This window comes from Oncorhynchus mykiss, chromosome 8 (genome assembly GCF_013265735.2).
Source record: "Oncorhynchus mykiss isolate Arlee chromosome 8, USDA_OmykA_1.1, whole genome shotgun sequence".
In the NCBI taxonomy this organism is placed as follows: Eukaryota; Metazoa; Chordata; class Actinopteri; order Salmoniformes; family Salmonidae; genus Oncorhynchus; species Oncorhynchus mykiss.
In genome coordinates this window covers 18,467,044-18,481,703 of record NC_048572.1, presented here as the reverse complement: position 1 = coordinate 18,481,703, position 14,660 = coordinate 18,467,044, and the positions used below count along the sequence as shown (strand labels likewise).

The 14,660-nt window shown below is 44.4% G+C and overlaps 1 protein-coding gene across 2 annotated transcripts in view; it reads right to left on the bottom strand.

Annotated features, from left to right (window-relative positions):
- The window catches only part of LOC110529197 (DNA polymerase zeta catalytic subunit), a 112,671-nt gene extending 100,347 nt beyond the window's left edge, over positions 1 to 12,324 (bottom strand). The window contains exon 1 of one of the 2 annotated variants that reach the window (XR_005052823.1): positions 11,537 to 12,324. Coding sequence is in view for 1 of the 2 variants with exons in the window: in XM_036984919.1 (XP_036840814.1) it covers positions 11,537 to 11,720 (184 nt within the window). In the remaining variant the exon portion in view is untranslated. The remainder of the gene's footprint in view (positions 1 to 11,536) is intronic. The other variant, XM_036984919.1, reaches the window with a different exon arrangement.
- Positions 12,325 to 14,660: the final 2,336 nt, after the last annotated feature.

The window sequence follows — 14,660 nt, the reverse complement described above, 5'->3', positions numbered from 1 at the left end:
CCCAGGCGTTGTAGGGAGGTCATACAGGCACGTGGAGGCCACACACACTACTGAGCCTCATTTTGACTTGTTTTAAGGACATTACATCAAAATTGGATCAGCCTGTAGTGTGGTTTTCCACTTTAATTTTGAGTGTGACTCCAATTCCAGACCTCCATGGGTTGATAAATTTGATTTCCATTGATAATTTGCGTGATTTTGTTGTCAGCACATTCAACTATGTAAAGAAAAAAGTATTTAAGAAGAATATTTCATTCATTCAGATCTAGGATGTGTTACTTTAGTGTTCCCTTTCTTTTTTTGAGCAGTGTATTATGAATATATTACCGTGTCATATTAAAAGGTAGACTCAGCGAGATGACGTAGATGTGCAAACTAAACAGCAGTGGGTCAATTTCCTCAACAACTAAGAGCATTAAACCGCGAGGCTAAACTTTTCCACTGTTTAGGACCCGTTTGGCCTAGCGTCATCCGGGTTAGAGAGGGCTTGGTCGGTAGGGATGTCCTTGTCTCATCGCGCACCAGCGACTCCTGTGGCGGGCCGGGCGCAGTGCGTGCTAACCAAGGTTGCCAGGTACACAGTGTTTCCTCCGGCACATTGGTGCGGCTGGCTTCCGGGTTGGATGCGCGCTGTGAACCTGTTAAATCTACCCCCACCTTTTTTGAAAATTCTGTTAAAAATCGCGCAACTTTTCAGCGTCCTGCTACTCATGCCAGGAATATAGTATATGCATATGATTAGTATGTGTGGATAGAAAACACTCTGAAGTTTATAAAACTGGTTAAATCACGGCTGTGACTATAACAGAGCGTGTGTTTCATTGAAAAACGCAAGAAAAACTGCTCTCTGAAAGCAAAAAATAATTTCCATAAGTCACTTCCACCAGTTGTTAAAGGAGAACAGAATTTAATGGAAATTTGCCTGCACTTCATACAAATTCCGCACGATGGCGCCATTGTACTAATTTTCAATCGAATTAATTGTTGGAAAATCCATCTGTCTGACCCCAAGTTTTCCAGTCTTCACCCGGATGCAGTTCAAGGAGAGATCAGATTGCATTGTTTTTGAAGTGAGGACCTATTGAAGAGACATCGCCCTGTAATCGTTTTGATAGATTATAAACGTTTACTAATACCTAAAGTTGGATTACAAAAGGATTTCAAAGTGTTTTGTGAAAGTTTATCGTCGACTTTTTTAATTTTAAAAAATTACGCAGCGTTTAAAAACGATGAATTTTTCTGAATGACACTACTTCAATACAAAGCTATTTTGGGTATATATGGACCGATTTAAACGAAAAAAAGACCCAATAGTGATGTTTATGGGGCATATAGGAGTGCCAAGAAAGAAGCTCGTCTAAGGTAATGAATGTTTTATATTTTATTTCTGCGTTTTGGGTAGCGCCGTCTATCGCAAAATCTGTTGTTTACGTGTCGAGCTGGCATTTTGGGGGGTGCATGCTATCAGATAATAGCTTCTGATGCTTTCGCCGAAAAGCATTTTAAAAATCTGACTTGCTGGCTAGGTTCACAACGAGTGTAGCTTTAATTTAATACCCTGCTTGTGAATTTTGATCAAGGTTTGAGTTTTAACGAGTACATTTAGCATTTAGCGTAGCGCATTTGCATTTCCAGGTGCCTACTTGGGACATGTGCGTCTCAAGTAGATTCAAGAAGTTAAGAAGCAGTGCGGCTAGGTTGGGTTGTGTATCGGAGGACGCATGACTTTCAACCTTCGTCTCTCCCGAGTCCGTACGGGAGTTGTAGCGATGAGACAAGATAGTAGCTACTAACAATTGGATACGACGAAATTGGAGAGAAAAAGGGGGTAAAAAAAAAGAAAAAGAAAAAAAAGAGATTTTGGTTTGTAATCCTGAAAGATTGTCTTTCAACTCACCAAATTGAGCCCCGTTTCAAATGATCACTCTTCGAGAACAGTTTGAGCTGTTCTGTGAAGGGAGTAGTACACAGCGTTGTACGAGATCTTCCGTTTCTTGGCAATTTCTCACATGGAATTGCCTTAATTTCTCAGAACAAGAATAGATTGATGAGTTTCTGAAGAAAGTTTGTTTCTGGACATTTTGAGCCTGTAATCGAATTCACAAATGCTGATGCTTCAGATACTAAACTGGTCAGTTTTATTGCTTCTTTAAATCAGGACAACAGTTTTCAGCTGTGCTAATGATCAGTTAGCTAATCCAAGTGTATCATTTTAAAGGCTAACACAACGTGCCATTGGAACACAGGACTGATGGTTGCTGATAATGGGCCTCTGTGCGCCTATGTAGAGATTCCACTAAAAATAAAATGAGATGATATATATATATCATTTTATTTTATTTCTCTCATTTTATTTAAAAATCTGCCGTTTCCAGCTACAATAGTAATTTACAACATTAACAACCCCTACATTGTATTTCTGATCAATTTGATGTTATTTTAAAGGGACAAAAGCTTTTCTTTCAAAAACAAGGACATTTCTAAGTGACCCCAAACTTTTGAACGGTAGTGTATATGTATATGGGGCATTATGATTTGTTATCTGTAATGGTTATGATAAATTAGGTATTGTTGTGCATTGTCCTATAGATAAATGTGCACATATTTTTTCCAGCCTTGTTCAAAAAAATATTTTTTTCCCCCCTTTGAGTACTCAGAAGAAAATGATGCGAGTACTCAAACAGTCGACAGCAGCCATGGAAATCCAATCGGAGGACTCTGGATGGAGCCCGGCAGGCAGAACCTAAGAGTTCTGGTTTCCACAACCTCGGTTGTTTAATACTCCAGGAAAGCAGTGACTGCGTCCAAACGGCCTGATCAAGACAAAAGGAGATGTTCCCTTAACAGGTCTGCCCGTCGAAATGTGATATTCATGGCATGTCTCCCTCCCAGCCATACATCACACGGCTTAGGGGAGGCACGATTGGTGCATTAGACGAGTGAGAGACACGTTCAGTCTCCCCCTCTCAAAACACACACAGAGCAAAGACAAGCCAAATTGCAGCTGAAGTATTGCTGTGAGGGAAAATAAAGTAGCTAACACAACAAAGGGGAAATGGGGAACTGCTTAAGACATTTCCCTTCAAGAAAAAAACCCAGATGCTTCCAAAATGGGACAGGCAGCAGAAGACCAGTATGTTCTGGTCGACCCCAGAGTCTGTGTTTTAAGTAGGACCCCTCACTGTTCTCCTCCAGCACTGACACAACAGCAGCAAGCTTGGCTGCATTTAAAAAACAAGCTGGGCTATTTTTAGAGCCAGCTAGAATTCCCCCTCTTTGAATAAGCCCGCTTTCATACACACTGTGCACAGTGGAACTGTGGAATAAATGCATCAAAACATTCCGTTTGGTCTTCAGAAGCAGACAGACGCAGGTTCTTACAAGGGGGAGTGTAGAACGGAGTGTTCAAAACCCAGGGCTTTCCTGTCATAGTTAGAGCTTAAAAACAGAACTGTAGGCCTACTCTTCTTTCCCCAGAAGTAAAATTCTCACTGTTTTACTTCTAAGGGGGAATGCAGTTATCAAATTTTGATGACCTTTGCAAAGGAAGGAAGCGAAGTGGCCTCCCTTGCAAACAGAAACTCTTGGCCAAAACCCTCCCTTCCACTAATTTCACCCATGTTTATCATGCTCTAAAAGGAAGTTATGCATTTTTACAATATAGCCAATTTTGACTTTGTTGTTGTGGAATCTAGTGGAAACAGTTCATGATCCACACATGACTTGAAAATCACCTCAGTTTATTAAGCACCGCCTTTGCCCAATCCTGATTCGTCCCAAAAAAAAATCAATGACAAAAACCCAGACCAGGGCTGCGTTCAGTACGTTTTTACGTTCTGGAACGTTCCAATTGAACGGAAAACGTACTGTACTGCACGGCCAGTTGAAAAACGGGGTGGGGTTGGGTTGTGAGTTGGGGAACGCTGTCAGCATGGCCACTGCCCATTAAATACGTCACTCGGGGGGCAGTGGTTAAGGGCGCTGTACTGCAGCGCCAGCTGTGCCATCAGAGTCCCTGGGTTCGCGCCCAGGCTCTGTCGTAACCGGCCGCGACCGGGAGGTCCATGGGGCGACGCACAATTGGCCTAGCGTCGTAAGGGTTAGGGAGGGCTTGGTCGGTAGGGATGTCCTTGTCTCATCGCGCACCAGCGACTCCTGTGGCGGGCCGGGCGCAGTGCGCGCTAACCAAGGTTGCCAGGTGCACAGTGTTTCCTCCGGCACATTGGTGCGGCTGGCTTCCGGGTTGGATGCGCGCTGTGTTAAGAAGCAGTGCGGCTAGGTTGGGTTGTGTATCGGAGGACGCATGACTTTCAACCTTCGTCTCTTCCGAGCCCGTACGGGAGTTGTAGCGATGAGACAAGATAGTAGCTTCTACAACAATTGGATACCACGAAATTGGGGAGAAAAGGGGTAAAAAATAAAAAAAATACACTCATTGCTTCAAGCCACACCCACCAAACATACCTCAAAGTCTGTTCAAGAACGTACAATAACATTTTGGGGAAACGTGCTGTTGAGTACAAACTGTTCTGCAATGAAGCAAACATTCAAGCTAACTGAACACACCTCTCGAACTGCTCGTAATCACATAACTCTACATGAGCCTTGACAGATTCTTGCAGTTTCATCTGTCCATGAGAGATTACCCATTAACAGATACCTCCGTCTGCTTTATTAACATCCAGATGTTAAGAAATTATGTGCCTAACAGGTTCAAAACATTCCTTTGTTCCCAGTTCTGGCTCTCTCTGACAAATTCCTTCATTCTTTTAAATAAGTTGTAAAAACAGTGAGAGATGGCCATAGGAACAGAAAGCTAGAAAGTCCTAACACAGCCTGACTTGGCAGGGCCTCTCACACCAGTTATCTACTGTAGGGACAAAGAACCAGGAGGAGAGGGCAAAAGGTTGGAACCCTCAGCAGCAACCCAAATCTATGTGCCAACACTAGGCTCCCTGGGCCAGAGTGGGACAACACAGTTGATGCCTGTTTTTTTTAGGGACTCCCTCCATTCAAAGAACATAAATCCACTTAGGCTACCATGCCAACACAACCGTTGGCAGGCGGGCAGCACCTCCACTACTGAGCACTCCACATCAAACGAGAAGAACACAGGCGTTCTTTCATACAGTACATCAAAAAGGAAGCATTTCCTGGCCGGTCACTGGCGACCAACGCGAGTCCAGTCCAGCTTCACTCAAGAACTAGCCTAATTGCATGACCTCACTGGCAGGCAGCAGTGACAGGATACTGCTATAGGCCTGGCTGACAACAACAGCCCACTGATATCCCCACATGCCCTAGTACTTCCTTTAAATGTGGTTGGGGAAGGCGTTTAAAAGTCCCATGGCAGCTATATACCATGTGCTGGATTACTGATAGTAGAGACGGAGGCTTGGCTGTCTGTTTCCTCCATAGAATTAGATTGAATTATAGATAATTCTATTTCTATGGTTACTTCCCCTCAGACTGCAAGTATAGCCCGTATGTCAGTCAGTCTGTTACCTCAAACTCCCCTCAGCCTGGAGGTCTGTCTGGGCCCAGTCAGTCAGTGTGATTTGCAGTCAGCAGACAGCAGACATATTGACCATCAGCAAGCAGTAAAGCCGGCTGGCCACCTCCACCCTGTCTGTGTGTTATTAACACAGCAGCGCTCCTATTGATTAGACCCAGCCAAATCAAACGGTGCCGGAAAGAGCTGCTAACTCAGACAATTGGCCATCCAGCGGTGGTCTCTCAGAAGGTGGGCGACTAACACAGATGAGAGCTGACCGGGTGAATCATCAAGGCATGGTGTGGCTGCTGCTTTTAACTGAACGGATAAACCTAGCAAGGCCATTAAGACTGGAACTCAAAGTAAATGTAATAGATGGTCCATCTCCAGATATTTTGGTAATGAATTTTGTGAAGTGGTTGCCCATCGTGCAAGTGTGTTGCACCAGCCTAGTGCCAGTACCAGTCTAGTGCCAGTACCAAGCCTAGTGCCAGCCCCAAGCCTAGTGCCAGCCCCAAGCCTAGTGCCAGCCCCAAGCCTAGTGCCAGCCCCAAGCCTAGTGCCAGCCCCAAGCCTAGTGCCAGCCCAGTGCCAGCACCAAGCCTAGTGCCAGTACCAAGCCTAGTGCCAGTACCAAGCCTAGTGCCAGTACCAAGCCTAGTGCCAGCACCAAGCCTAGTGCCAGCCTAGTGCCAGCCCCAAGCCTAGTGCCAGCCCCAAGCCTAGTGCCAGCCCCAAGCCTAGTGCCAGTACCAGAGAGAAGAGGTGGGTTGTCTATACCCACCAAATGGCACCCTATTCTCTATATAGGTTCCCTGGTCAAAAAGTAGTGCACTATAAAAGGGAATAGGGTGCCATTTGGGACACAGCTTCCCCAGCCATGGGGGCCAGAGATCATAGGGACAGGTAGATCCTGGCCTCCCTCTGGTGGCGTGACCTTGACATGGGCAATGCAACGCAAATCAACTAGACAGCAAATAATAGTCCTACACACACACACCTGTCTGCAGCAAGGTTTAGTCCAACCCAGCCCACCTTGAGGCGAGCAGCCCAGAGAGCAGACCAGGTAGTGGCTGACTGTCACATTCTATTCCCCCGTGTTAATGAATCTGCCATCCGTCACACAGTTATACGGCCTGCAATTCTGCTGCTTTTATTGTTAGCTGCTAAAGAAAATACACGTGGCCAGCACACCAAGGTTCCATCTCACTCTTCTTCTTTTACCAGATCCACAACATTCAGCCTGGAACCATGCTAAATACATCACCTGGCTGTGTTATATGACTGTAATTCCCCCTGTAATCCGTTGGGTAACTGACTGTAAAGGTTAAATATGAGATATGGGCTACGCAGTGAGGCTGTGATAGGTCTCAGTTGGGAGAAAAGACATCTGAGGAAAAGTCTGAAGGGCTTGGTGGGTACAGCACTACAGTAAAAAGACTAGGGTGTCACCTAACTCAACCTGGGCGACAGAAAATGATGGACGGGACAATGACTAGTGCTGCTGCAGCACATTCCTACCCTCGGAGGCGGGTGAGGCGACGCATTCAAATAGCCACCGTAGAACCGGAGGGAGCTATTAAAGCCATCAATCACCCAGGCCCCGGTGCTGCAGCAAGGGCATCTGTGTACTGTACAGAGAAACCTCAGGAGAGAGAAAGAGAGGGGAGGGGGAGCCAGTGACAGAGCCAGAGAGGGCTCAGAAAAACCTCCCATTAGACAGGACAAAGACACACCTCACACAGTTCAGCCGCAGGCCAGACTAAAGAAAGGCCTAAGAGTTCAGCCGCAGGTTTGAAGCTAACGAGTAGCCTATAACGCCACTATGGGTTAACCTATAAAAAAAAGGCACATAGCCTTGGCTACAGTACAGACCAAATGTATAACAGTTCAGCCGCAGGCCAGACTAAAGGAACTCCATTCAGCTTCATGTTGCAGGCTATACGTCTAATTCATGTCTAACTCAGCTATGAGTTAAAGGCTACAGTATAGGCTGCAAGCTGACTGTGACATAGACCTACCTCTCCAGTAACCAGGCTAGAAGCAACAGCAGTAGGTCATCATCACCACCCAGAGAAAGGGGTGGGGCCCATTCAGCTTTAATACAAAGTAATCCTCCAGAGGCCACCTGTGGTATTAAGGCAGTCGCCTGACAAAAACAACCTCCCAGATTTACATTTGATTGATCCCTGTTACAAGGATGAGGGATATTTGTTCGCTAAGCTCTCAATGCAGCAGACAGTCCATCACTGTGCCCGCTGAACCCTTTGAACCCGGATCTAGCACTAGTGGAATTCCTGGGTTGATGTGAGGCCCCTATGACAGAGGCACAGCACGGAAGCGCTTCTTTACGCCCACATAAAGAAACACAGCGAGGTGCCATTAATGTCTCCTATAGATCAAAGGTAAAGGGCCACTGATTGGACCATCTTGACGTACTATGGAGGGAAGGACCAAAGAGAAGGCATGGATGACAAAAAAATGAACGACAGGCCTTTATTAATGGTTAATGAAACCTGGACATGCGTGTGTGTCTTCACTGGGCTGGGGCCACACTTTAAAGATCCAGAGCCTCAGTTTCTTAACATCACACGCCTCAGGATTATCAGGGGCCAGGGTTCATGCTGCTCTCTGGCTCTGCTGCGGCTCTGCTGCTCTCTGGCAGCTATTTTTGTCATCAAAACGAGATGAAGGGAATGGATTCAAGTGAGGGTAAAGGGACTAAGCCCACAAAAGAACCATTAGCCTACAAAACATGAGAAATAAGTAGCTAGTCGTATCATCGTCAAAGTGGTCTAATAAGAATCATAAACCTACTGGGCTACAGCTTCAGAATGCTAAATAATCCAATAAACAGAATAGGGAGGTAAACCATTCAGGAGACAATGACTTTCTGACTAATGAACTGCCAAGTCTTCGAATCCCCCATTATCCTCTTAATGGATCCGGGAGGAATTCCTTTAGACGGCATTAGAGTTTCCCCCATGAGAGGAAAGGGGGAGGAAGGAAGGGCAGGGGGGTAGAGGGTTGGAGAGAGGTCCTCTGTTTTATCCCACTCTGCGGTTCGCTGCTTGACCTCTCATTCAGGTGAATTTTTCATGCAGGTCTCCCCAGCACACACCCCAACGTGTGCATGCACATATTCAGCAGAGAAAAACAAAAACAGAGTGCCTGCCTGGCTTCCTGCCTCTCCCAGGCAGTGAGGAATGCCTGCTGAATCTAGTCTTTCTAGACATCAAGCAGGATCAATGCTGTCAGAGCTCAAAGACTGCAACTCCCAGCAGTGTGGGAGACACTCAGTATTTACCATGCATGGATACTTCAATCAAGTCTGCCACTGCTGCTCATTCACAATCAAGCTGGCTGCTGCTGGCCTATTACATATGCAATGAATTACTGATTACCACTGCACATTGTGCACAACCACTATCATTTGGCCTGAATAAGCAAAGATGGTGTGCATTGGGAAAAACAACTGAAACCATGAAAGAACAACATCTATCTCTCTAGCATTCCATCATAGAGATATTGGTCCCTCGTGGATGTAGGCAGGCAGCTAGACCGATAGAGGAGCACACCACTAGAACACCACACCACTAGAACACCACGGCTGTAACAGGGCAGGGCCTCAGGGGCTGGCCAATGAAGAGTAACCAGGTTAGGTGAAAACAGAAAATGTGGTGTCCAATGACAGAGGGAAGACTGGTGTCTCCCTCCCGGCTTCCGTGGGTCAGGAGAGGACACCCTGAGCTGATTAGCCAATTCTTCCTTTTTAGTCCAGCAACTCCCACAGAATGAGAATGGGTGTAGGTAGAAATGTTAAAGAGACTGCCAACTTATAGTTCAAGCCTGACTCATCATGTATACAAGGGACTACAGAATGGATTCTCTTCATGGGTGTCTGTGTGACCCATTTCCCAGATTTTTCAGCAGACATTAGAAATGGAAAAATAAAAAGAAGTTGTGCTTTAAGTCAATGTATTCCAGATGGTGATGCCATTTCACATGGAAAATACAGAGCCAACACAGACTTAGACTTGCCACACAAGCAGCATCAACAGAGTGGAGCTGCTGGAGTTACTGTAAAACAATGCACTCTGTCAAAACTCCAAACATACAAGGCATTTGTTTCTGGATGTATTGGTATTAACACCCATAGCCTCACAACACCTGGAGGTAACAATGACTCAAGAACATTGCAGACGAATACAAAGCTACAAGATGGTGTGTGAAATGAGGGATGTCTGTGCTTGCCTCCGTGTGACCTCATGTTGACTAATAGTCTGGAGGGTTGAAAACAACATTATTCAACAGATTATGAAACACTCAACATAAATCACTGACAAGGGAATCAGTGGCAACAGCAGTCTACATGGCATTGGTGAACCAAAACCACTGCAACTTGTTACACTATAAAGCTGTGAGGAAACTGGTTAGTGAGGGGGACTGGGACATTGTCTGAGAGATGATATGATAAGTGTTTAATTTTTTTTTATTTTACCTTTATTTAACTAGGCAAGTCAGTTAAGAACAAATTCTTATTTTCAATGACGGCCTAGGAACAGTGGGTTAACTGCCTATTCAGGGGCAGAACGACAGATTTCTACCTTTTCAGCTCGGGGGTTTGAACTTGCAACCTTCCGGTTACTAGTCCAACGCTCTAACCACTAGGCTACCCTACCCTGATAAGCGGTTAGAGCTGCCGCCTTTACAATGGAGATGTGACCACATGCAAAGGTCTGGGGCTAGCTGACCAAATTAGATTGACACCTTGACCCACAATCCCATTTATTCTCTCAGATGCCAGTCCTACATCAAAGCCTGTTGTGAATATCCACACAGCCTACAGTAAATACAAAAAGAAGGACCAAAAACAGAGTAGGTTATGCTGCTGTGCAGTGAATGAAGGGAATTATTACTGAAAATATTTCCTTGTGTGGTCTGCGATTACGATACACAACCAATACTAGAAAGCAAAGCAGGTGGCATGCCCGTCCTCCATAGTCGGCTTGAAATCAACCACAGTAAGTGCTGCAGCCAGTGGATTTGTCTAGAACAGGGATGGGCATGCGGCCCAGGGCCCCCTTTTTGTAGGGCTGCAGGTCAATTTCCAAAGACCGTTTCTTTCTTATGTCAGTCACTGACAGTCAATTAATTAGCCCATGTCAGCTAACATTCTTTAGATTGGTAAATTAGTCTAGCAGCCTGCTACCTAAACATGAAGCAACCATGGTTGAATTACTGTATTAAGGCATTCACCTGACAAAAACAACCTCCCAGATTTACATTTGATTGATCCCTGTTGCATCCATTGATTTTCTTAGTCGCCCTCACTCAGATATCATGTATAAATTCCACCCCGTGGAAAATGTGTAGATTTGCAGCAAGCTCTTAAAAACTGCACTATTTTCTCTAGAAGGAATGCAGCTTGGCAAAATAGACTTTTCGTCGCAGGTTTAGAATTTATGCAGCAGGTTAAGATAATTAGTTTAAGGTTAGGAAAAGGTTTAGCTAAAATACAACAAAAAAATCTACTTTTGAAGTCAACTTGCCAAAAGCTGTATCCCATCTAGACATGACTACTGCAGCCAGTTAAATCAGTCACACCTCCATTGTGGCAACTTTGTCATGCTGTGATTCCAACGTTGCTGTGGCACCACTCCACAGGTTGTTGGGAACAGAAAAGAGACTGCATAATATACTGCATAATATATTTTATTAACGGTATAGTAAAGTGGGTTATGTGCCGAATGCTGATGTAGGTCTGTCCACCGCCCTGTGGAGCTCGAGATAGAAAACAAAGCAACCATGTATCGCGCGCATGCTGCAAACAGCTGCGGGTGGTGCATGGTTTATTACGATGTGTCACCTCACTAAACATCTTTCATGTGGCAGCGTCCGTCTCCTTATTACAACTAATTTCATATGTTTGAATAGGGTTGATTTTGTGATGTTGCAAATGTGTTACATCCGTGCACCGCGTGGCGGTACTGTACCATGCTGCAAATGACCAGTCGTTGATTAAAAACCATATGAACATACCTATTGGAGTTGCCCCGAAAATCCGAACCACTGGTACTTTCTTCACGTCACTTTCTCTGAATTCGTTATAAATGACGTCCAAATCTTTGAGAGGACTTGTAAGGTAGTAGTCAGCGGTGACGATACGGACCGCAAACATGACTGACTGCTGTGCTAGATCCAATGAACTATGCGGAGCGCGCATGGGGCACACACTGTGGCATCATCTAGAACCAGGAGGAGAATAAACTGTTTGGCACAATGTAACAACCGACGAATGATCCAAACAATCCTTTTTAGTTACACATAGCAATAAACCAAAGAGTTTTTATCGAGACGGAGCTGCCCCATTTTCCAGCTAGCTTGCAAGCTAAGAACTATGGTGAGTAATCCGAGTTGCAGCTTTTGAGACCACGCTGTAGCTAATGGAGGTGCCCCGTGAATCAGTTACTATTGACATAGTTACTACACTCGTCTCAGAATTTAAAATGCTGAAACTAGTAGCCGCTATCCATGAGACGTGCCATAGCTATCTAACAAACTAGCTCGCCAGCTAAACATAAACCACTTTGTTCCCACTCGCGGAGTCCAGGTGCTACGGCATATCCATTCTGAAAAACTGGGAATCGTTGAGTTACTCTCCTGCTGAGGCAGATGTTAGGGCAAGTATTTAGCTTTGCTTGCAAATACAATTCTATGTGGCAGTTAGTGGCTTCCAATGTGGCACAGCGAACAAGGTTTACTCTTCACTAAACCCAAGCAACGCCAGTCCTCCCCTAGTGTTTGCATCTACTGATAGCTAGTGCCGCATTTCCAACAACACCGGCCAGTCAGAGGAGTCAAGATCCAGTCCCAAATTGTGTTCGTAGAACCACCGCGTTTTCCATTGGTCCATTTACAAGCGAGCATGTGAAAGTGAGCTTTTTAATTGGTTGAAAAATCTTTGGGCGGGACATGGGTATGACAAGCCAAATCCTATTATTCCTAAAAAATATTATATTAAAGCGTCAACTTTTTTGGGGACATTTTGTGAATATTAACTGTTAACACCCTGCAATAATTATACTGCTCCACTGATCTAAAAGATAAACTAAACATAGAAATTGGGCATTTTAATGATACACGATTACAAAATGTACTTGATATCGCCTGATTTCGACTGAAACCACTTTCGCAATTAAACATTTACAGAAAATAACTTGCACATATTGAACAAAAAAAAAAACACCACCCGCAGGCTCAAGTTGCCGAATCCAGGAGGATGTTTGCGTTCTGCCAGACTGGCTAGAACATAGAGATAGATTGAGGACTCATATTTGTATCTATACCATTATAGCATCTATGACAGCCTAGGCATCGCCATTTAGGCAATCTCCATTTTAAAGTAGTACATTTTCTTCTTCACCATTGGATGATCGCTCCTGTTGACCCAATTGGACATGACTCCAACAAGGTCACCAGGAGGGATCAGCCAATGAAGTTGGAAGTCCCACCCATTTGACTACATTAAAATGGTGGAAGCCCTCAATGGTGTGGCCCATACTAATACCAGGCCCCAAGTGTCCGGTCTGGAGGGTGAAGTCACAAGCTCTGCTGATCGGCTACTGCGTAGCAACCATAGCGATGCCAAAAGCCCTGGTCTGCCCTAGAAAGCCTAGGTAAATTACCATCACCAGAACGGCCAAACACAATTTGTTGATAATGATCAAGTTTGATCCCCACAGTGAATTATTTTCAAGTTTGCTACAAATCGAGGTTTAATTAATTAAATAGTGATCCATTCTGAGTACTGCATTTGTCGTCAAACAGGACCACGTGCTGACACAGAACAATCACAAGCCGGCAGGCGACGAGGAAGCTTGCGCCCTCAGTGGTGTAAAGTACTTAAGTAAAAATACTTGAAAGTACTACTTAAGTAGTTTTTTGGGGTATCTGTACTTTACTATTTATATTTTTGACAACTTTTACTTTTACTTCACCTCATTCCTAAAGAAAGTTATGTACTTTTTACTCCATACATTTTCCCTGACACTCAAAAGTACTCGTTACATTTAGAATGCTTAGCAGGACAGGAGAATTTCCTAATTCACACACTTATCAAGAGATCATCCCTGGTCATCCCTACTGACTCTGATCTGGCAGACTCACTAAACACATGCTTTGTTTGTAAATTATGTCTGAGTGTTGGAGCATGCTCTTGGCTACCCAGAAAAAAAGAAAATGATGCCGCCTGGTTTGCTTTATATAAGGAATTAGAAATGATTTATACTTTTACTTTTGATACTTAAGTATATTTAAAAACCAAACGTTTAGACTTTTATTCAAGTAGTATTTTACTGGGTGACTTTCACATTCTATTAAGGTATTTTTACTTTTACTCAACTATTACAATTGGGTACTTTTTCCACCAGTGTGCGCCCTCATGCACACTGTTTGCATGTGCACCTTAGCGGTTGTGCTATCCAGATGAGAGCATGGAGTCGACAAGGCTGTCAAGTGGAGCTGGAGGGGCTGGCCAATATCTATGGGGATGTCGGTATTGACACCGATGTCATCTAGGGTTGACTCTTGCTGCTTTCAGGTGCTAGTCCGAATTAGGAAACTCAGAAATGTTCAATTTGCTAACTGGTTGTAGTTATGTGTTCAACAAATCAGCAAGTTGGACATTTTTGAGTTTCCTAGTTCCGACTAGCATGTATACACGCCATTACTCAGGCAGAATGAAAACGACTATATCGGCTATGATCCTTTGCTAGTTACGGCCACTTTCACCATGATCCTTAGCGATTATTTGGTGCAATTCAGCCTCATTCAGCAATATGGCGTGCTTCAAATTAAAATACCTCTGGCTTCATGCTCCATCCAGAGTCTTCCATAGGAATATATGGATGACGTCAGCGCTATCTACTGGTTTTAATGTCTATGGCTAAAGTGGCCTTTTGGCCACTAGAGGCCTCTATCGTTCTCTATGGGCGAGACCTTTTTGCAAGACTGGATTACTGTAAAGTTTGCCTTGTAATTGGCTCTCACACACTTCCAGTGGTGTACTTTGAGCACTTCTAGAAGTTCCTTGACCATACCATACATGACCATATTTTGATAAATGTGTCAAATTTCGTCCTACATCCAAATTTATGCAATTGTG